Source organism: Capra hircus, chromosome 10, assembly GCF_001704415.2.
Source record: "Capra hircus breed San Clemente chromosome 10, ASM170441v1, whole genome shotgun sequence".
In the NCBI taxonomy this organism is placed as follows: Eukaryota; Metazoa; Chordata; class Mammalia; order Artiodactyla; family Bovidae; genus Capra; species Capra hircus.
In genome coordinates this window covers 49,134,698-49,159,216 of record NC_030817.1, presented here as the reverse complement: position 1 = coordinate 49,159,216, position 24,519 = coordinate 49,134,698, and the positions used below count along the sequence as shown (strand labels likewise).

Here is a 24,519-nt window from a genome sequence, read left to right as displayed (position 1 = left end):
CACATGCACTGGGATCCTGCAAAGAGCAGTACCTCAACAGGAACCCAGGCTACACATACCAAGGGGTCTGAGGTCAACTATGACTCACCATGAAGGCAACGACACTGGTGGTGGAAGTCCCAGGGAAACAGATCTGAATGAGCTCTCTTGGGGGTCCACATTTTGGCACCAAGATCTGGCTACACCCAACAACCTGCAGGCACGTGCTGAAAGCCTCAGGCCAAACAACAATCAAGATAGAACACAGCCCATTACAGAAAATAGGATGCTGAAAGTCATACTGAACTCACAGCCACCTAAAAACACACCCCATGACATGGCCTTGCTTACCACAAGGGACAAGAGCCACCTCTACCCACCAGTGGGTAAGTACCAATCCCTCCCACCAAGAAGTCTGCATAAGCCCCTAGACCAACCGCATCCACCAGGGAGCAGACACCAGAACAAGAGGAACTAAGATTCTACAGCCTCTGGAAAGAAGACCTCAAACACAGAAAGTTAGACAAAATGAGACATCAGAGTAATACGCTAAAGAGGAAGGAACAAGCTAAAAATTCACAAGAACAACTAAATGAAGAGGAGACAGGAAATCTACCTGAAAAAGAATTCAGAGTAATGATAGTATCAATGATATCCACAATTTTAGGAAAAAAATGGAGGTAACCTGAATACAACACCAAAGGTAGTCATCAAATCACAGGAGAACAAAAGAGAAAGGGAATAAAAAGATCTACAAAAACAAACCCAAAACAATTAAGAAAGTGGAAATAGGAACATACACATCCATAATTACTCTAAATGTAAATGGTTTAAATGTTCCAAACAAAAGACATAGACTGGCTGAATGGATAAAAAACAAGACCTGTATATATGCTGTCTATGAAAGATCCACTTCAGACCTAGGGACACATATAGACTGAAAGTGATGTGATGGAAAAAGATATCCCATGGAAATGGAAATCAAAAGAAGGCAGGAACAGCAATACTAATATTAGATAGGATAGACTTTAAAGACTATTACAAGAGACAAGGAAGGACACTGCATAATGTTTAAGAGATCAATCCAAGAAGATATAAAAATTGTATATATGCTTCCCTGGTGGCTCAGACGATAAAGAATCCACCTGCAATGCAGGAGACCTGAGTTCGATCCCTGGGTTGGGAAGATCCCCTGGAGAAAGGAATTGCTACCTACTCCAGTATTCTTGCCTGGAGAATCCCATGGAGAGAGGAGCCTGGCAGCCTACAGTCCATGGGGTCGCAAAGAGCTGGACACAACTGGGTGACTAAGCACACACAGGAGCACCTCAATACATAAGGCAAATGCTAACAGCCATAAAGGGGAAAATCAACAGTAACACATTAGTAGTGGGGAACCTGAACACCTCACTTACACCAATGGACATCATCCAAACAGAAAATTAATATGGAAACACAAGTCTTAAATGTCACATTACACCAGACAGACTTAACTATTAACTATAGGACATTCTATCCGAAAGTAGCAGAATGCACCTTCTTCTCAACTGTACATGGAACAATCTCCAGGATAGGTCACATCTTGGGCGACAAATCAAGCATCAGTAAAGTTAAGAAAAATGGAATCATATCAAGCATCTTTTCCAACCACAACTCTGTAAGATTAGAAATCAACTACAGAAAAAAAAAAATATATATATATATATATAAAACACAAACACAAAGAGGCTAAATAACCAGTGGATCACTAAAGAAATCAAAGAGGAAATCAAAAAATGCCTAGTGACCAATGAGAACACATCAACCCAAAACCTATAGGAGGCAGCAAAAGCAGTTTTAAGAGGGAAGTTTATAGCAATACAATCTTACCTCAGGAAATAAGATAAATCTCAAATAACCTAAATTTAAAGCAACTACAGAAAGAACAACAAACAAAACCCAAAGTTAGTAGAAGGCTAGAAACCAGAAACAGAAATAAATGAAATAGAGACGAACAGAACAAAAACAAAGATCAATAAAACTAAAGGTTGGTTCTTTGAGAAGATGAACAAAATTGATAAAGCTTTAGCTACATTCATCAAGAAAAAAGTGAGACGACTCAATAAAACAAGAAATGAAAAAGAAGTTACAACAGACATTACAGAAATACAAACGATCATAAGAGATTATTACAAGCAACACAAATAAAATGGACAACCTAGAACAAATGGACAAATTCTTAGAAAGTTGCAATCTTCCAAAACTGTTCCAGGAAGAAATAAAAAATATGAACATATCAATTACAAGTACTGAAATTGAGACTGTGATTAAAACCTTCCAACAAAGGCCAGGACCAGATGGCTTCACAAGAGAATTATATGATGCATTTAAAGAAGAGTTAACATGTACTCTTCTGAAACTTTTCCCAAAAGCAGCAGATGAAGGAATACTCCCAAGCTCATTCTATGAGGCTATTGTCATCCTGATATCAAAACCAGACAAATATCACCAAAAAATATATATATATATATATATATATATGCCAACAACAAACAAATGAAAAGATGCTCAACATTACTGATTATTCGAGAAGTGTAAATCAAAACTACAATGAGGTATCACTTCATACTAGTCTAAATGGCTACCATCAAAAAATCTACAAACAAATGTTGGAGAGGGTGTAGAGAAAAGGGAATGCTCTTGGACTGATGGGGGAAATGTTAATTGATACAACCACTATGGAGATTCCTTATAAAACCAAAACTATCATATGACCCAGCAATACCACTACTGGGCATACACCATGAGAAAACCATAATATAAAAAGATGTTAATAGATGTACCCCAATATTCACAGCAGCACCATTTATAGTAGCCAGGACATGGCTACTATAACAGCCTAAACGGCCTAAACCTAAACGGCCACTGAGAGATGAATGGATAAAGAAATGTGGTACATATATACAATGGAATATTACTCAGCCATAAAAAGTAATGAATTGGGTCATTTGTAGTGATGTGGTAAACCTAGACTGTCCTACAGAGTGAAGTCAGTCAGTCAGCAAGAAACAAATATTGTATATTTATGCATACATATGGAATCTAGAAAAATAGTACCGATGACCCTATTTGCAGAGCAGGAACAGAGATGCAGACTTAGGAGAACAGAATTGTGGACACAGTGAGGGGAAGGAGAGGGTGATGAATTGCGCAAGTATCACTGACAAATTCACACTATCAGGTGTAAAATAGACAGCTAGTGGGAAGCTGCTGTACAGCACAGGGAGCTCAGTCCATGCTTTTGGATGACCTAGAGGGTAGGATGGGAGTGGGAATTGGAGGGAGGCTCAAGAGGAAGGGGATATATGTATACATATAGCTGATTCACATCACTGCACAGTGGAAATGAACACAACATTGTAAAGCAATTACACTCCAATTAAAAAAAAAGAAAAAATAATTACACACTAATATCACTAAAGAGCACTAAAGAACTGAATTCAACAACACATTAAAAGATCATTCACCATGGTCAAGTGGGATTTATCCTAGGGATGCAAGTATTCTTCAACATAAGTATATTAATCAATGTGAAAAGCCACATTAAAAACTGAAGAATAAAAACCACATGATCATCTCAATAGATGCAGAAAAAGCTCTTGAGAAAATTCAACACCCATTTATGATAAAAACTCTCCAGAAAGTGAAGGGTTTCCCAGGTAATGCCTGTGGTAAAGAACCCCTGCTGCCCTGCCACCTGCTGCTAATTGAGGAAGACATAAGAGATGTGGGCTCAATCCCAGGGTGGGGAAGATCCCCTGGAGAAGGAAATGGCAACCCACTCCAGTATTCTTGCCTGGAAAATCCCATGGACAGAGGAGCCTGGTGGGCTACAATACATAGCATCTGAAAGATTTCAGTTCACTTCAGTTCAGCTGCTCAGTCATGTCCGACTCTTTGCAACCCCATGAACTGCAGCACGCCAGGCCTCCCTGTCCATCACCAACTCCCAGAGTTCACTCAGACTCACGCCTATCGAGTCAGTGATGCCATCCAGCCATCTCATCCTTGGTCGTCCCCTTCTCCTCCTGCCCTCAATCCCTCCCAGCATCAAAGTCTTTTCCAATGAGTCAACTCTTCACATGAGGTGGCCAAAGTACTGGAGTTTCAGCTTTAGCATCATTCCTTCCAAAGAAATCCCAGGGTTGATCTCCTTCAGAATGGACTGGTTGGATCTCCTGGCAGTCCAAGGGACTCTCAAGAATCTTCCCAACACCACAGTTCAAAAGCATCAATTCTTCGGCGCTCAACCTTCTTCACAGTCCAACTCTCACATCCATACATGACCACAGGAAAAACCATAGCCTTGACTAGACGGACCTTAATTGGCAAAGTAATGTCTCTGCTTTTGAATATGCTGTCTAGGTTGGTCATAACTTTTCTTCCAAGAAGTAAGCATCTTTTAATTTCATGGCTGCAATCACCATCTGCAGTGATTTTGGAGCCCCCAAAAATAAAGTCTGACACTGTTTCCCCATCTGTTTCCCATGAAGCGATGGGACCGGATGCCATGATCTTCGTTTTCTGAATGTTGAGCTTTAAGCAAACTTTTTCACTCTCCTCTTTCACTTTCATCAAGAGGCTTTTGAGTTCCTCTTCACTTTCTGCCATAAGGGTGGTGTCATCTGCACATCTGAGGTTATTGAGATTTCTCCTGGCAATCTTGATTCCAGCTTGTGTTTCTTCCAGTCCAGCATTTCTCATGATGTACTCTGCATATAAGTTAAATAAGCAGGGTGACAATATACATCCTTGACGTACTCCTTTTCCTATTTGGAACCAGTCCGTTGTTCCAAGTCCAGTTCTAACTGTTGCCTCCTGGCCTGCATACAGATTTCTCAAGAGGCAGGTTAGGTGGTCTGGTATTCCCAACTCTTTCAGAATTTTCCACAGTTTACATGACAAAAGCAACTTAGTATGCACTCTAGAAAGTGGGCACAGAGGGAATCTACCTCAACATAGTAACAGCAATATACAACAAACCAATAGCAAAAATCATATTCAATGGTGAAAACCTGAAAGCATTTCCTCTAAGATCAAGAATAAGACAAGGATGTCTACTCTCACCACTATTATTCAACATAGTTTTGGAAGTCCAACCACAGCAATCACAGAAGAAATAAAAGGAATCCAAATTGGAAAAGAAGTAAAACTATCATTAAATAAGCAGGGTGACAATATACAGCCTTGACGCACTCCTTTTCCTACGTGGAACCAGTCTGTTGTTCCATATCCAGTTCTACAGGTTCAATGTAATCCCTAATAAACTACTAATAGCATTTTTCACAGAATTAGAACAAAAAATATTTACAATTTGTATGGAAACACAAAAGACTGTGAATAGTCAAAGCAATCTTAAGAAAAATGGAGTTGGAGGAATCAGGCTCCCTGACTTCAGACTATACTACAAAGCTACACTAATCAAAACAGTATGATATGGGCACAAAAACAGAATATACATCAATGGAACAGGATAGAATGTCCAAAGATAAACCCACACACCTATAGTAACATAATCTATAGCAAAGGAAGCAGGAACATATAATGGAGAAAAGAGAGTCCCTTCAATTAAGTGGTGTAGGGAAAATGAACAGCTACATGTAAAACGATGAAATTAGAACATTCTTTAAAACTAACTGCAAAAGTAAACTCAAAATGGTTTGTTGTTGTTGTTCAATCACTTAATTGTGTCCAACTCTTTGTGACCCTGTGGACTGCTGCACGCCAGGTTTCCCTATCCTTCACCATCTCTCAGAGCTTGCTCAAACTCTTGTCCATTGAGTTGGTGATGCCTTCCCCATTAAAGACCTAAATGTAAGCCCAGATACTATAAAATTCTTAGAGGAAAACACAGACAGAACATTCTCTAACATAAATTGCAGCAAGATCTTTTTTGATCCACCTCCTAAAGAAAATTAAAAACAAATAAATAAATGGGGTCTGATTAAACTTAAAAGCTTCTACACAGCAAAGGAAACCATAAAGAAAACAAAAAGACAACCCACAGAATGGGGAAAATATCTGCAAATGAAGCAACTGACAAAGGATTAATCTCCAAAATATACTAACAGTTTATGCAGTTCAATATTAAAAATAAATAAATAAATAAAGGGCAAAAGATTTAAATAGACATTTCTCGAAAGAAGACATATGGAAAGCCAAGAGGCACATGAAAATATGCTCTGCTGCTGCTACTGCTGCTAAGTTGCTTGTGTCCATCTCTGTGCAACCCCATAGACGGCAGCCCACCAGGCTCCTCCATCCCTGGGATTCTCCGGGCAAGAACACTGGAGTGGGTTGCCATTTCCTTCTCCAGTGCATGAAAGTGAAAAGTGAAAGTGAAGTCACTCAGTTGTGTCCGACTCCTAGCCACCCCATGGACTGCAGTCTACCAGGCTCCTCTGTCCATGAATTTTCCAGGCAAGAGTACTGGAGTGGGTTGCCATTGCCTTCTCTGAAAATATGCTCAACATCACTAATTACTAGAGAAATGCAAATCAAAACTACAATGAGTATCACCTCGCACCAATCAGAATGACCATCATCAAAAAACTCTACAAACAGTAAATGCTGGAGGGAATGTCAACTGGGGTGGAGAAGAGTCGGGAGGTTCCTTAAAAAACTAAAAAAAGAACTATCATATGATCCAGCAATCCCATTTCTGGGCATATCTCTGGAGAAAACTGTAACTCAAAAAGATAGCTGCACCCCAATGTTCACTGCAGCACTAGTTACAATAGCAAGGCAAGCAACCTAAATGTCCATCAACAGAAGAATGGATAAAGAAGATGCAGTACATATATACAACAGAATATTACTCAGCCATCAACAAGAATGAAAGAATGCCTTTTGCAAGGACATGGATGGACCTAGACAATGTCATACTGACTGAAGTAACTCGGCCAGAGAAAGACAAATGTCATATGATAGCTGTTATATCTGTAATCTTAAAAATGGTACAAATGAACCTACTTAAAATGTTGTGAAAATACAGATGTAGAAAACAATATAGTTACCAAGGGGGCAATTTTAACAAAGAATTCAGCACAAGCACCCCTCTCTCAATAGGTGATAGAACAATAAAGACAGAACACTTGAACAATACTGTCAACAAATTTGACCTAATACATATTTATAGAAAACTACTCAGTAAAGAATAACACATACTGTTTTCAAGGGCACATTAAGTGTTTACCAAGAGAGGCCAAATGCTGGCCTATAAAACTGTTTGGAACAAATATTCAAAGAACAAAATCATACACCACATAATTCAATCAGAAATCAATTTACAAAAAGACAGGAAAAATACTCAATATTTAAAATTAAACCACAGATACTTTTAATAATCCAATTGTCAAGAAATATCAGGAAGGAAATTAGAAAATACTGTTAACTTAATAAAAAGCATCAAAATTTGTGGGACGCAGATAGAGCAGCACTTAGAAGAAAATTTACAGCTTTAAATTCTTATGTGACAAAAGTAGAAAATCAATTATGTAAGCTTTTGCCTTAAGAATCCTGAAAAATAAGAACAAATTAAGTAAGAATGAAGGAAATGGTAAAGTTTGTTGTTGTTTAGTTACTAGGTCGTGTCTGACTCTCTTGTGACTCCAGGCTCCTCTGTCCATGGGATTTCTCTGGCAAGAACACTGGAGTGGGTTGCCATTTCCTTCTCCAGGGGATCTTCCTGATCTAGGGACTGAACTCATGTCTCCTGCCTTGGCAGACGGATTCTTTACCAATGAGCCACCAGGGAAGCCAAAGGTAACGTTAGAAAGCAATATAGTGGAAAACTGACAAACAGTAAAGAAAACTGAACAAAAGTCAAATACTGATTCATTGAAAAATTCAGTGAATTTGATAAGTATGTAGCTAGACTAATTAAGAATAAGACATAGGGACAAATTATTAGTGTCAAGAATGAAATAGAAGTCATACTCACAGAGATTAAAAATATAAGTAAAAATATAATAAATGATTGGGCTTCCCAGGCGGCGCAGTGGTAAAGAATCTGACTGCCAATGCAGGAGACACAAGAGACATAGGTTCAATCCCTGGGTTGGAAAGATCCCGTAGAAGTGGGAACCTACTCCAATATTAATGCCTGGAAACAAGGACAGAGGAGCCTGGCATGCTATAGTCCATGGGGCCGCAGAGTTGGAAACAACTGAGTGACCGAGTTTGTACGTATGGACACATCTATACCAGTGAGTTTTACTACTCAGCACTGGAAAAATTTCTGAAAAACACAAATTACCATAACTGATCCAAAATAATGGAAAATTCAAATAGACTTTCATACAATAATTAAATTTGTGGGCAAAGATTTCTCAAATAGGATGAAAAAGAGCACAAAAAATGCATCAGAATTCATCAAAGTTTTAAACTGCTACCTTCTGAAAGACACTGTTAAAAAATTTAAACGCCAACTCAAACTGAGAAAAACTATTCACAATACATTCTTTCTAGCAAATAAATTATATAAGAAAACATTAAGAACTCTTAATACAACCCAATGTTTCTAATTCTGGCAAAAAAAAATTGAACATATACATAAGAAAAGATAATATGAACAGCTAATGAACCTATAAAAAGATATTCACGATCAAGTTATCAAGGAAATACAAATTACACTGAGATACTACTTCTGATCCTTTAGAGTGGTTAATACTAAAAAAGACTGATAATACCAAGTGTTAGTGAGAATACAGAATAACCAGAACTCTCATACAATGCTACTTGGAATGAAAAATGGTATAATCACTTTAGAACACAGTTTGACAGTTTCTTAAAAAGTTAAACATGCACTTTCCATAAAATCAGAAGTTCTATTCCTAGGCATTTCATCAACATCATGAATGATACTGAATATGTTTATACAAAAACATGTATCTACACAAAGCACTTGTACATGTAAATTCATAGTGGCTTTACTTCTCATAGCCCAAAGCTGGAAACAACTCAAATTCCCATCAACTGGTGAACAGATGAAATGTGGTAAATCCATAAATGAATACCACTCAGCAATACATGAAAATGAACCATAAAACAAACAACAACACTGATGAATCTCAGCAACATTATGCTGAAGAAAACAGATGTAAAAAGGTACATACTTAGGTTTCCATCTATATGAAATTTTATAACAAGGAAAATGAACCTGCAGTAAAAGAATGCAAATCAGTGGCTGCTTGGGGTCATGATTAGAGAGACTGGGGATTTATGGGGAACAGACAAAGGAAACTTGGGGGAGTGAGAGAAAGTTTATCTTAATCATGGTGGTGGTTACAAGGATATATTAACTTGTCAAAACTCAATGAATTGTACAATTAAGTATATTGTGTTTAAGTTATTCCTTAATAGAGTTGGTTTGTAAACATATCGTTAATAAAAAAACAAAATCCAAAGATGGGGTAAAATGAGTTCTGATTTTATATTTTGAGAATGACTCCATCTGTTATAATCAACAGCTAAAATAAGTTAACTTGTATAACAATGTTTTAATAGTTGATTTTTCCAGGTTTATAGAAGCAGCTACTTAAGCTCTGTTTTGTACTTCTCTGAACTGTACACTGAGACTTATTTTGAGAGAGAGAAAAAATGAATAGAATTAACAAAGAAAGATTCAATCTTGAGTATCACATAACCCAGGAAAACTGTTTTGTCTGTCTGGGCAATAGGCAGATAGGAATTAAAGCTGGGAAATTCAGAGTCAATGCAAGTTTTCATAAAATCTTTAGCTAGCCAATGTATCATAATGCCTTTATACATTCACCATGAAATAAAATTTTCAAATACTTAACCCTAAACAACAATGAAATTTTAGAACAGCTATGTGTCTAAGTCCGTTTATTTGGGGGTTGGAGAAAGAGTCTACATGACTTGGAGAGTCAAATAAACACAGTTTGAATCCTGCTCTGCCATTCCTGTTTGACTGTAGGCAATTTGCCTGACCTCTCAGATTCAGTTTCCCAATGTGTTTTACCTGACAGCACTCCAAAAATATCAGTTCCTTTTCTGCCTACATAAAAGTAGAGTTTATAATCAATGTGGCCCTTTGAGAATATTAATCTTTTGACAGAGTACAGGATACCATGGAAAAGAGAAAGGACATAAAATAACCAGTGAAGAGGATTCAGAAATAAGATATAATAGCTTGAACCAAGAAGTAGCAATGGGAAATGAAAACAAGAGATGAATGAAAAACATTTAGAAGCAAGAAAGCATAGGATTGGGTATGAGGGCCAAGAACAAGAAAAGAATCAAAGATTTAGGCAAGTTACATCCACTAGAGCAGTGACATGATCACAGCTTGGATGCCTGATGACAAATTGTAAACTGACAAACAGTTGTTTCCCAGATACAATAGTTTGTTCTTTCTTAGACCACGTGGCTTTATTTCTTAAAGCAACAGAAATATAGTACAAACTACATATGTAATTATAGATTTTCTAATAGCCACTTAAAGAAGAAATGTTAAATGAATTTTATTATTAATTTCACTTATCCCAGTATACCCAAAATATTACCATTTCAACATGTAACCAATATTAAAATATTAATGAGATTTTGCATCTTTCTTTGTATTTCATCTTCAAAATTAGATGCTGATTTACACTCACAGCACAACACAATTTGGACTAGCCTCACATGAGTGGCTATCATTTCCAAAAGCACAGGCTTAGACTATGAGATACTGTAAGTAATTTTTCTTCCCAGATGAATAGGCAAACAAAATGTGGTATATTCATTCTATGTTATAATCAATAATAAAAAAGAACAGATTATAACACAGATGAATCAGAAATGCATTCTGCTAAGTTAAATCAGACTCTAAGAGGTTACTATGTATTTCTATTTACATGACATTCTAGAAAAGGCCAAAATACAAGAATCAAAAACAGAAGAGTGGTTGCCTAAGGTTGGGAGTAGAGAGAGGACTAAATTCCAGAGAAATTTTTTGTGGATGATGAAAGTGTTCTATAACTCAGTTGTAGCGATGGTTATGTGACAATGCCCTTGCCAAAACTCATAGAATGGTATACAGTCATCCCTCAGTATTCACAAGGGATTGGTACCCTCAATCTAACATGTACTCGTAGGATGTGGTAAAACTGGAACCCTTATACACTGCTGTTAGAAATGTAAAAATGGTATAGGTGATTTGGAAAACAACCTCAAGTTCCTCAAAAGGCTAAACATAAGGTTGGGACTTCCCTGGTGGTCTGGTGGTTAGAAATCCACCTGCCAATGCAGGGGACACAGGTTCAATCCCTGGTCCAAGAGAATCCCACATGCTGTGGAGCAGCTAGGCCTGTGAGCCACAACTACTGAGCCTGTTCTCTACAGCCCAAAAGACTGTGTGCCACAACTACTGAAGCCCACGGGCCGAGGGCCTGAGTTCCGCAACAAGAGAAACCACCTAAATGAGAAGTCTGCGCACCACAACAAAGAGTAGCCCCCGCTCGCTGCAACTAGAGAAAGCCTGCACACAGCAATGAAGACACAGCATAGTCAAAGATAAATAAAATAAAAAACAAACAAAACATAAATCCAGTAACTCCACTCCTAGGCATACACCCAAGAAAAACAAAAACATATATCCACACAAAATCTTGTATATGCATGTTCACAGTACAGCATTATCCAAAACAGTTCCAAAACAGAAATAACCCAAATGTCCATCAACTGATAAACAGATAAATAAAATGTATTATATTCATATACTCTATAACAAGGAATATTACTCTATAAAAAGCAATGGGGTCCTAACATATGCTACAGTGTAGATGAAAATAACATTAAGCAAAAAATGTTGGTTTTGAAGTATCACATACTGTATGAGTCTACCTGTCCAGAAATGTCCAGAACAGGCAAATCTATCAAGACAGAAAATAAGTGAGAAGCTGCCTAGAGCTTGAGGGGATGGGGTGAAGTAGGTTGAGGTACTGTGGCTAAAGGGTACAGGGTGACTTTCCAGGTGATGAAAATGTTCCAAACTTGACGGTGGTGACAGCTGCACGACTCTGTGAATACTCTGAAAGCCACCAAATTGTATAAAGGGTAACACGTATTGTCTGTGAATTACATTTCTGTAGTGCCACTAAAAAATACTGTTCTAATAACGGGGAAAGAGGTTTTAGGAAACACTAACAAAATAACTGTACCATGAAAAGTGGTGTCTAAGCAGACATGTGACTTTTGTGTTTTTGTGCATCTTTGGCATTAGGTTAGGAAAAAATAGAAAAATTATTACCCTTTCTACTGAAGACAACTGTTGCTGTAATCCATCACATTTTTTGTTTGCTTCTTCAAAAAGAGTTTTAAACTTTTCTGTTTGAGACTGTTGCAAAGTAATTGTCCGCTGTTGTCTCACACAATCTTCTTCAAAATTTTTCAATTGAGATTTTAAACCCTGAATTTCATCCTCCTATACAGTTATGAAATTATAGATTAAATGAAGAAAGACACAAGATTTGGTATCAAAACATAAAGCAAAAATAATCATAAAGCTGAAAACAGAAAATAGCTTCATATGATCTTTTTATTTTAAAAGAAGTAATTTATTTTTAATTGGAGAAAAATTGCTTTACAATAATGTGTTAGTTTCTGCTATACATCAACATGAATCAGCCATTGGTTCCCTCTCTCTTAAAACTCCTTCCCACCTCCCATCCCATCCCAGACCTCTTGGTTGTCACAACAGAGCATCTGGGTTTGAGCTCCCTGTATCATACAACAAACTGGCCATCTATTTTACCTGTGGTAATGTAAATGTTTCAGTGTTACTCTTTCAATTCGTCCCCTCCCTCCCCTTCCCACACTGTGTCCACAAGTCTGTTCTCTATGTCTGCATCTCCATTGCTGCCCTGCAGACAGGTTCATGAATATTATCTTTCTAGTGCATTAATATATAATATTTTTCTCTTTCTGACTTCACTCTGTATAGTAAGCTCCAAGTTCATCCATTTCATTAGGACTGACTCAAATGTATTCCTTTTTATGGCTGAGTGATATTCCAAAGATCATACTTTGATGAGATATTTATACTCATTTCATAAAGAAAAATAAATTACATTCCATTTTCTGCCTCAAAAATGGAAGTCAGATGTTTCATTTCTGTTTAATATTATTAGCTTACACATCTCAGTCTAATATAGAGCATTCTAATTGCTAAAACTCTTCAGCTCTGGAAATTGAACATCTCAGAACAAAGTTCAGTATTTATACACAATTATTAAATGTAAAAGTTAACTGTGAATTATATCTCAGTGAAGCTATTTTTTAAATAAAATCGAAAATTGCTCCTAAAATGTCTTTGAATATAAGAGCATTTATTCTGAAAGGTTTTAAAAACTTACCATTTTTTTGTATTCACAGACAACATTATCCAACTCTTCTTGCACAACACGGAGTTTGGCCTTCAGAAATCTAATCTGTGCTTCTGCATCAATAATAATATATATTGTCTTTCATTGAATCTAAGATGCCATCAATTGTAAAACAGACTATTTTGTGAAGGAAAGAAGTGCTCAAGATGAAGAGTCTAATAGGAGATCCCTTTTAGGAAACACCGAAGAAAACACTAGACACAAGCCCTAATGTGGAGGCAAATGAAAAATCTACCCAGGTACAAAAGGAACTGTGTATATCTCAATATAAAAAGAGTAAAGAAAGGGGGGAAAAATCAAAAATCTTTCCTGAGAATCGGAACTAAAAGCCAGTAGTTTACAGACTGAATTCATAATTACCCAGGTCATTCAAAACACCTCAAGCAGAATTTAAAGTGGTTTCAGGTCAATAATGCTCCCAAAGTGTTTGGCAGAAACAAACACAAATTCTCTCTAGCAAAACTCAACTTCAGTCCCAACTACTGCAATCATAAAATGCCATTGACTGCAACACACATCCCAATTTCACCTAAGTTAACATGTAGTGTATGTGTCTGAGAAGCAGAAAAATACACAAATACCTTACTGCTGAAGCTTTTTTCCCCACAAACCCCTAATTAAGATCTACTTTTAGTATTTCATTGCTAGCAAAAGTTCTTTATTCAATAACGTCGGTAAACCTTTGCAGTTTTTAGGGGTATAAAAGTACATAAAGTGAAAATTGAACTTGGAACTCACTCATAATTCATCCAGTCATTAATTAAAAAGATATACAGTAAGTCTACTATATTTCAGGCATAAAACAGATATTGTTAAGACAAGCTTTGCCTTCATGAAGCTTATCTTGAGTAAACAATCTTAATATTCGGTCTCTGAAAGATCATTAGGACAAACCCCACAGAGCACACACATCTCCACACATACTTCCTGCTTCAAAGCTCTTCTTATAAAGTGTCTCCAGCATTACATGGAACTGATGAACTATGATTGGCTCTAGCCACACCTAGATTTCTCCAGCCTCAACTCTCCTTCTAGCCTCCAGGTTAGCAGAGGACAGAAAGGAAATAATCCATCTCTTTCTTTCCCCAACTCTAACCTCAGTAGTATCATCAAGGAGTTGAGTGCTCTGTCTCTGGAGGTACACAGCATTAACCTCCCCTCCCATCCCGCTCCAACTTTAGTGCACAAAGCACTGCTTACTTACATTTTGTGTACATTTAGTGTACAAAGCACTTACTTACATTTTGTACACTTACACAACTTTAGACTTACAAAGGAGTCTTACAAAGTTTTGTGCTACTAAACTACTTTTTTATCGCTTCCTTCCGCACATAACCCAGCCATTCTAGGCAATCATGTGGAATAGGCAAGAACTCCCTTAAAGGGGAGACACCTTGGTCAAAGACTGAAAAGAGAAGGATGCAAAAGTGGCAGAGAGGTCATTAAACAATAAGAAACAAAGCACCAATTTAAGGTAGTCTGTGCCAGTTCTTATACCTGGGCAGAGGAACTCTCTAACAAGGCCATGAGTGACTATTAATTGAGGAACAGCCAATATCTGACCACTGAGTCCTTGAAGGCATCTTGAGGCATGAAGGTAATTTTTTCTTTCACTTGCCTTCATACTTAACGATTAGCCTCAGAAAGCTTGGATAGGTCAGTAAACGAAACAAATGCATAAATGAAATTATTCCTCACTTATGACTAACTAGCAGCAGCAGCATAATAATCATTATACATGTAAATCGATGAGATTTTCACAGAATCAGAATATTAAGCATAAACTTCATGATCATCTAATATTAATACAAACTGCTAAATTTTCAAGTCCAGTTCAACATTAACTATGTTCATATAAACTCAACTGTATTGTTTTTTATGTAAATAGAACAGGTGGCACCTCATAAATTCAACAATTTTAGAGGTACTATCGGTAACTAACAATGTTTTTATTGACTTAGACTAAGTATTTTTCTAGTGGTATGCAGAGAACAAGTTTATAAGAAAGAAAATAATATTCATTAGAAAATTCATTATTTCACTTGATGCTAATCAATAATTCATTTATCCTTTAACACACGTTGATTTAATACACAATAAAGAGAATTCAATAACATCAAATGAAAGGAATTCAAAGAAACGTTTTTAAAAAATTATTTCAATGTTTTAATAATAAGCTATGGTGCATTTAACTTTAGTTGAAAATGGGTCAATGAAACTAATCCTAGGTAGCCTTTTTAGTTTTACTTTTTATAATAGAAAATATCAAACATATATAAAAGTAGTGAGACTGGTTCAGTGAAACTCTGCTTACCCATCATCCATTTTTAACAATTACTAACTAATAAGCAATTTTATTTCATCTATCAAACAAATGCAAAACATCACAATACATTTTCTAAATACAAGAAAAATTGTTCTCAATGTTGTTTTTTTAAGCAATTGTGATAGAAGAATAAAAATAAACAAAAAACCTACCTGTTCCAATGTCTTCACTAACACCAGAAAAAATATCATCATTTATACAATCAGGTAAGCCTTCTTCCTCTAGTTGCCCTTCAATCTTGCTAATCGTTTTTGCAAGAGAAAAGTCTGAGAAATCCTCTGGAATGGCAACATCACTGGCAGTCCACACATGAGAGTATTTCAATTTTGTACTAAAAAAAAAATATATATATATGTGTGTGTGTGTGTGTGTATAAAAAACATAAAAAGTAGATATGATTCCCAGATATGACCTTTATTCAAATTAAAAAGCAGATCAAAATTATTATTATAAATTTTAAGTTTATCATGATATCTACAATTGATACTTTCAAGGACTATACTACAAGAGATTCAGCAGACTTTTAATCTTTATGACAATCACAGAGCTGGAGAAGGCTTTATGATGCCAGTTACTCTAGACATTGACAATGTAAAAAAATAAACAGAAACCTCAATTAAATACTGTGGCAAAGCCAATACAATATTGTAAAGTAATTAGCCTCCAATTAAAATAAATTTATATCAAAAAAATAAAGAGAGACCAAAATCATAAAAAAAAAAAAAAAAAAAAACACAAAAACACAAGAGACCAGGAGGGGGAACTCTCACACCATGCGACAAAAGCAAAGCCCAGGAGTATAAAGAAAGACTCCTCTTCCTTTCCAGCTACAGCTCCGCTGATGAAAAGCCTTTGTTCCCTACAGCCCTCCCAACTTCCTTTCTCCCCCTAAGAAAGAGTCACCCTTGCCTTGCTGTGCAGGGACTTGCATGTGGCTCGCCATGGTGACAGATCCCAAAGTGCAATTCTCTCCTGATTCCAGACAAACCCATTTTTTGCTAAAGAATTATTTGTTTTAGGTCAGCACTCTCAACTGAACACCAAAACTAAGAGTACTGAACTTGGCCTCCCAGGTCAAATACAGACTATGGCTTTTAATTTTACATGCTGCTAGAAAAGAACTGTGCAATTTGATATCACTCTAGCCATAAGTCTGCAAACACTGAAGAACAATCCCTCTTGAGAAACAATTGCAGAGTAAAGAGTTCTTAGCTCAAACTCCACATATTTTTCCACCTAAAGAAACATTATAAGCAGGATCAAAATCTACCAAAAAGTTGTGTTTTAATTTTAAGTAAGAGGAGAAATATGAAATAAAAGTCACTATCAAAGGCATTGAGGAATGGGCCTAGACTAATTCATTCAGTCTGTTTCTGAAAGCCTTACTTTTAACTTTAAAGCCTAACTCACTTTTAAAACATAAGCAAAGGCTTTACAATTCTTTTGGGAAAAGAACCTTTTATTTAAAATGTAAACTTAAAGTCTGAAAATAAGATAACCCTTTCCAGTTATGTATGTATTTATGTAAGCAGCATATGTTCTCTTTTGAGATTTTTTTCTTCCTTATCCTTTTATCCTGTGTTTCTGGTCTCTTGTATTCAAAAAACAAAAACTTTACTTGGCTTTTCTTGGTGACGGTGAAAGAGGAGAGTGAAAAAGCTGGCTTAAAACTCAACATTCAAAAACCTAAGATCATGGCATCGGTCCAATCACTTCATGGCAAATAGATGACGAAAAAGTGGAAACGGTATCAGATACCATTTTACTGGGCTCCAAAATCACTGCGGACAGTGATGGCAGCATGAAATGAAAAGATGCTTGCTCCTTGGAAGAAAAGCTATGACATACCTAGACAGCATATTAAAAAGCAGAGACATCAGTCAAAGCTATGTTTTTTCCAGTAGTCATGTATGGATGTGAGAGTTGAACATAAAGAAGGCTGAGTGAGCACCAAAAAATTGATGCTTTCAAACTATGGTGCTGGAGAAGACTCTTCAAGAGTCCCTTGGACAGCAAGGAGATCAAACTAGTCAATCCTAAATCAACCCTGAATATTCACTGGAATGACTGATGCTGAAGCTGAAGCTCCAATACTTCGCCACCTGATGTAAAGAGTCAACTCATTAGAAAGGACCCTAATGCTAGGAAAGATTGAGGTCAAGAGAAGGGGGCAACAGAGGATGAGATGGTTGGATGGCATCACTGACTCAATGGACATGAGTTTGAGCAAATTCTGGGAGATAGTGAATGACAGGGAAGCCTGGCAAGCTGCAGTTCATGGGGTCGCAGTCAGACACAACTTAGCAACTGAACAATGACAAAAAGACACAAGGATTAACAAAGATTTTTCCAGAATTATAATGCAATTATTAGTTTGAGTAAGCAACAGACATATAAATTTAATAATTTACTGTGAACTAGAAGCTGGTTGGTATAATCCACTGCAGGTGTGAGACTCCTTTGCAAGAAGGTCTACTATTCTAAAGAATCTCTTGGGTCTCCTATTAGTGCTTAAAGTGCTAAAAATAGTCTTGAAAATTTTTTTCACCCAAAACAATAGAATGTAAATAACTATACTGTAGTTTTATTGAGAGCATGCCAAAATCATTCTATATCTCAATATACACAATAATGCATGGTGTTCAAAAAGTATAAGACTATTCAGTCTATTTGAGAGAACTAGGCAGAAAAAGCATCTAAGTTCTAGTTTCTGATCTAAGAAAATAACTAGCTAAAAATAACAGTTAAAAATTTTGAAACGTGGCATTTTTGCTTATCTAATCAGATATTTCTGATTAGAAGATGCTTTAAATTACTAAATGTGGAGAAAAATGTAGAGTGTAATTTTGCATCTTTTGGGATATAAAAAGATCCAGAGAAACAAAACTTACTAGTTAAAAACAATGATACTGTAAATTATGAAACTAAAAAAAGGAAAGTAATATTTAAAAAAAACTGTACTATACCTTGAATTTGACTTCCTTCCTTTACTTGCAGAGTGTAGTTTGTTTTGAACTTTGTTTATGGGATCAACATTTTTGGTCTTTGGCTAAAGGATAAGAATTTAAATGACTGATTAATTAATTACATTCTAATCAGTTGCCTACGAAGGCAACTACATAATACACAGAATCACTAGTTTGCTACACAGAATTCCTATTTTCACAGAATTAATCAAACTGTATTTTGAGGAATCCAGAATTGTATAGCTAGAAAAGACCTAGTTATTACTAGGACCAAGAGATTTAAAGATAAGAAAATGAGTCCCAAAGATTTGAAGATATTCAGCTAGTTAGCAGAATGTTCAACTCGATGTTCTGATTTACAGAATTTAATTCTCCTCAATTCTTGTTCAAACACGTCTCCATGTATACTATTCCCTGGGTCAAAGATCCCCATGGGTGGAATCTGTACATCCAGCACCTGGAATAGTGATCTCTACACACTGTAAATATTTAAACAAATGAATAAACCTCCCAAATCGCCTTCACTGTATATAAATTCTTTTCTTTTTCAGGTCTTCCATCTAATAAATTTGGGCTTCAGAGAGAAAACTGAAAATTAATGTATCTTCAAACTGTTCAGTGAGACTATGAGACAAAAAAGGATTCAATATATTTCATGAGCAATATTTCATAAAGGCATATCTTTTAAATAACAAGGCTAATATTCTATTTGTACAGAATCATACTGTTTTGTCTAAGAAAAATATTAAAAGCCAATCTAAATTCTACAGAATATAATCACATTCACAAAAAGTTTAAATTCATACCTTAGTTTCTGAATGTAGATAAACTGTCCCTTCAGATAATGGACGTCTACAGATAAAAAATAAACATCATATATTAATAGTAGATGGCACTAAACTGAGACATAATAAAATTCAACAGCAATTATATCTGAAAGGAAAATATATAAAACTATCAAGTAGACTTTGCTATAATTCTAATTATACACATGTTAATTTACTTTGAGTGAGTGTCACAAACAAGAAAAGTGCTTTGGTCAAATAATTCGTCTTTGAGAAGAAACACTAAACTGCCAAATTTTTTGTAGGAAAATGTAGCACAAATTTTAATGAATTGAAATCACAATGAGTGATACTGGCTTCACACGGGAATCATCTATTTTACAAAATGATTCACCACCGGGCTTTATACTGTGAAGTCACTCAATGTTATTGTTTGTCTCACACATTTAAAAACGTAAAAACTTGATCAGTGTGTTTTTCCCCACTATATTATGAACTCCACGAGGGTAGCAATCATACTTCTGCCCGAGTTCACTGGCATAGAGGACTAGACATACTATGCCATAGTCCTTGGCATAGTACCTGGCACATAAGTTCTTAAACTGGCACTAAATAAATATTTGTTAAGTGTATAAATAAATATATCTAAAATACATTTTAATGCAGTTTTTGGAATACGTTTGTAGATTTAAACACATAATGTTTATGGGAGTCTGCAAACTATGGCCCACAGGTTTAATCATCCACATCCATTTATGTACACACTGTCCACAGCTGCTTTCACAGTACAACAGCCAATCAGTAGTTGTGACAAAGACTGTATAGCCCACAAACCTAAAAATATTTACTATCTGGCTCTTTACAGAAAAAATCTGCCTATCCATGACCAACTTTCCAGATCATCCCCAACACATGTATTAATATTTCTAAAACCCAACCACTTTAGTTTCTATCATTGCTATTAAAAAAAACCAAAAGCCCTCTGTATGTTCTGAGGACTCCCAATCAAAGTAGAGAACATACAAACAAAATTACTTTCTATAGGATGCCACCTACAGCCACCTAATAGCTATACTTTTTGTTCAGTGCTAAACACAAAGATATACTCAAGATAGATATTAAATACAGCCTCTTGAAGAACTAGAAACTGCTCTGGAAAGGGGCGGAAAAGGCTTTCAAAATATCTTAAAATTAGAGACCAAAGACTCATTCTCATATATGACATGAAAATGCTTCCAAACTTTATTTATTTGGCTGTGCTGGGTCTTAGGTGCGGCACATAGGGCATGAGGGATCTAATTCCTCCACCAGGGATTCAAGCCTGACGCCCTGCATTGGGAGCATGGAGTCTTAGCCACTGGACCACCAGGGAAGTCTGTTTCCAAATTTTATACAAAATTAAGTGATCTCTTTAAATCATTCTTATTTTAAATCAGTATTTGCCATTTCCTTACATTTTTCTACATCTTCCATCTCCCCCTGTCCACCGACCATATACACATTCATAAGGACAAAGGACATTTAACAGTTATCCGTCTCCCTCAGGTTTAGCAAAGTGCTACTACTTTGTTAGTGTATTTATGAAAGATAATTTCCACAGTATTCAGATTTTTGGTAAACTTCTTGTAAGATCTGTATGTAATGCGATTAAAATGACTTGTGTGGTAAACCCTGCTTCCAGCAGACTGAGGGATAGGCATGCTATACTATCAGGAGACTGAGGTCTGGTTCACCTACCATATTCACACAGGGGAAGTAACCCTGGATGTTGAAGACCTATTACAATAAATAGTCTGACTACTATAATTTAATTCAATTATCACTGTTCCAAGCCGAAACAGACTGTCTCTTCACAGAATCACCTCCCATCTTTAGTAATTTCCAACCATCAAGTGCCATGTTTGACATGGCAAAAGCCATTTGTTCAAACACTAGCATTAAAAAAAATGGCCACCTGATCTAGGTAAGCAGAGGTGTCATCACCACTTTGCACTTCAGGAAAATTTAGTGAAAGAAAAACAACAGATTTATTTTCATGCTTGTAAAATCAGTCTCTCACTTGTTTCAACAGAAACCAGGGATTAGCAGTTGTTAACATCATTTCAATCTTTTTTATTTACTGGATAAAAACTGTAATTAATCTTAATGGTAACTTAACATTGGAATTTTGGTAACTATTAAACACTATCTTCCATAAAATATCAGAAAGCATTATGTACAATATGGATATGTAGTTTCATGTTATATATTATATATATACACACAGAAATATATGTATCAAATGATATAAAGATATTTTTATGGAAAAAAATTTTACTTTCAAAACATATTAAAAATGTTCTTTTAATACACGAGGCATTAACTCATTGGGAGCAGAACCTAGTCTGTTTACTCATCTCAAAATTTATTTTGACTTTATTTTTGGCACTAATAGTGTTATTTTTTTTTCAGGCTTACTGAAATAAAATTTACACATGGTAAAACATACCTTTTTAGGTGTACATTTCTATAAATTTTACAAAATTATATGTCATATAACCATCACCACAACCAAATAAAGAACATTTCCATCATCCCAAAAAGTTCCCTTGTGTCCCATTGTAGTTAATTCCTTTCCCAAGTCCCACACAATCACTAATTCAATTTCTGTCCCTATATTTTTACCTTTCTCAGAATGTCAAATAAATGAAATCATACAGTATATACATTTTTGAGTCTATCTTCTTTTACTCAGCATCCATGTTGTTGCTGTTATCAGCAGTTCATTGCCTCTCATTGCTAAGAAAGACTCAGTTACATGGATATACCATAATTTGTTTATCCATTCACCACTTGATTTATTTTTGAGTTGTTCCCAGTTTGGACAATTATGAATAAAATGGCTGTAAATGTTTTGCATGCAGGTTTTTTCTTGGACATATGTCTTCATTTTTCTTGGGTAAATAGCTAGAGGGGAACTGCTGGACTGTATGCAATAATTATTCTTGACTAAATGAAAAAGGTCCCAATATTTCAAATATGAGCCAAATATACTGCCACTTAAGTAATACTGCTTTGCTGTTTCTAAGGCCTATAAGGTGTTTAAACATTAAACTCTCTCTGTGCCACTCTCAATGGCTGCTCCTTCATCTTAGAAGACTGGGAGATCTCACAGCTATTCTAAGATTTAAACAATCACAAGCAGGTTTAGTCTACCATTCTTAATGTTCTTTTGCTGATAACTCTCTCAAAAGTTTCTTACCCATTTGATTCCAGTCAGTTACATGTGCCATTACCACACTCGTAACTCTAAGACTACTTCTTTACCCTAAACTCCTCTCTCTCTCCCTTCCTCCCACCTCTTCCCCCAAACTCAGTTTAAAAATAGTTTACTTTGAGGTTGTCAAGCTTCTATGAGGGGACTACTACCTTTAGTTAGATCTTTACTATGAGACATTTGATCCAAATGGATAAGTCCACTAGGTATAATTTAAAATGATCCTTGCCCTCAAAAACCTTAATCCACTGGCAACTTTTATCAATAGTTGTGATAAAAGTTTTTTTATCACAAATCTGACCTTTGCCACAAAGATGAGCTTTCATATTTAATAGACTTTTATCCCTTAAACATTTTTTTCAATTTTATCTCATAATTTTTTAGGTCTAAAACCAGTTAACTCTTCAAAGTTAAGGGTAATCAAGACAGTGTAGTACTGGCATAAGAACTGATACACAGATCAATGGAACACAACTGAGAGTCCAAAAATAAAACCATTTTGTATGTCTCTAGTCAGCTGATTTTGACAAAGATGCCAAGATCATTCAACAGAAGAAATAGAATCAAAGCTGACTCTTCTCTCACACCATGTAAAAAACATTAATCATATAAAAAACATTAACTCCAAACGGATCAGAGACCTAAATGTAAATAAAAGTCTGAATGATATAATTTTCTTAGAAGAAAAGACAGTAGATTTTAATGACCTTGGATTTAGCAACGGATTCTTTGATATAACTCATAAAGCATAAGGAGCAAAAGAAAAACAAAAAAACAGACCTCATCAAAATTGGAAGCAGGTGACTTTTTGAACATTACAAGGCCTGTAATTTCTAGAATTTCCATATTCCCTTTCACTTCTACTTACAACACAGCCAATTCTTTCCTAAACTTATCTTTCTCATAATACAGTGTGAATACAGCTAATAGTAAGAGCACATACTCTAATACTCTGTTTCCCAACCTCTTCCTTAAGAACACTGGTTCATCAGACATTCATTTAACCTTGCAATTTATAAAAAGTGACAAGTTTTACTAAATTCACTGCCACTATTTAACAGCACTCTTATCTTTACAGCTTCCAAAATCAAGTGTCTTTGCTGATACCGCCTAATCACTAAGTGAAAACCACTTTTAGAATATTTGTTATACAGCACCTGACTCAATACCAATTGCTTTACTAGTTAAGGTAGGCTATGATATTAACCCCAAAATCTCAGTGGCTTAACATACTCAAAGTAGCAGAGAGGGAGAGAGGGCCCTTTTTTCCAATGTTCCATGCTGCCACCCAGTTTATTAATAAATATTTTTTTTGTTCCCTAATTTCTTTAGACATATCTAAAGTTCATATGAAATCTAGGGGGGAAAAAAGATCTAATATATCTTATATCTATTAATTAATTTATTTTTACCTAATTTCACATGCAATTTTAAAAGAAAAAAGGTACAGTTCATGAAGACAGGTTTAGAAATCTTATCAACTGTAGTCTGGATCTCAGTGAAATCCATCCATCTGTGGGTCCTAGATAAGCTTCCAAACTTCATTAAGCTGCAGTTTTCTCATTTATTTGTTTTGCAGTTTCCTCATTTTTAAAAGGAGCTCAGTAACACTGATTTCAAAATAACACTTTGAAAAATAAATGAAATAAAGCAGGTAAAAGGTTTACATTGTGTCTGACTGGTATAAGCCCCCAATTATTATTATTTTTATAACTTACATTCTTCTTCAAAGTATAGATTTCCAATACTTACAAAAAGATATTATAAACAGATCCAC

At 35.7% G+C, this 24,519-nt stretch overlaps 1 protein-coding gene across 2 annotated transcripts in view; it reads right to left on the bottom strand.

The window, feature by feature from the left end:
- The window catches only part of TEX9 (testis expressed 9), an 89,260-nt gene that overhangs the window by 45,377 nt on the left and 19,364 nt on the right, over positions 1–24,519 (bottom strand). For both annotated transcript variants that reach the window (XM_005685729.3, XM_013967115.2), the window contains exons 5-9: positions 19,508–19,553; positions 18,702–18,784; positions 15,888–16,066; positions 13,380–13,462; positions 12,275–12,448 (exon numbers count right to left, since the gene is read on the bottom strand). In XM_005685729.3, coding sequence (XP_005685786.1) covers positions 12,275–12,448; positions 13,380–13,462; positions 15,888–16,066; positions 18,702–18,784; positions 19,508–19,553 — 565 coding nt within the window. The remainder of the gene's footprint in view (positions 1–12,274; positions 12,449–13,379; positions 13,463–15,887; positions 16,067–18,701; positions 18,785–19,507; positions 19,554–24,519) is intronic.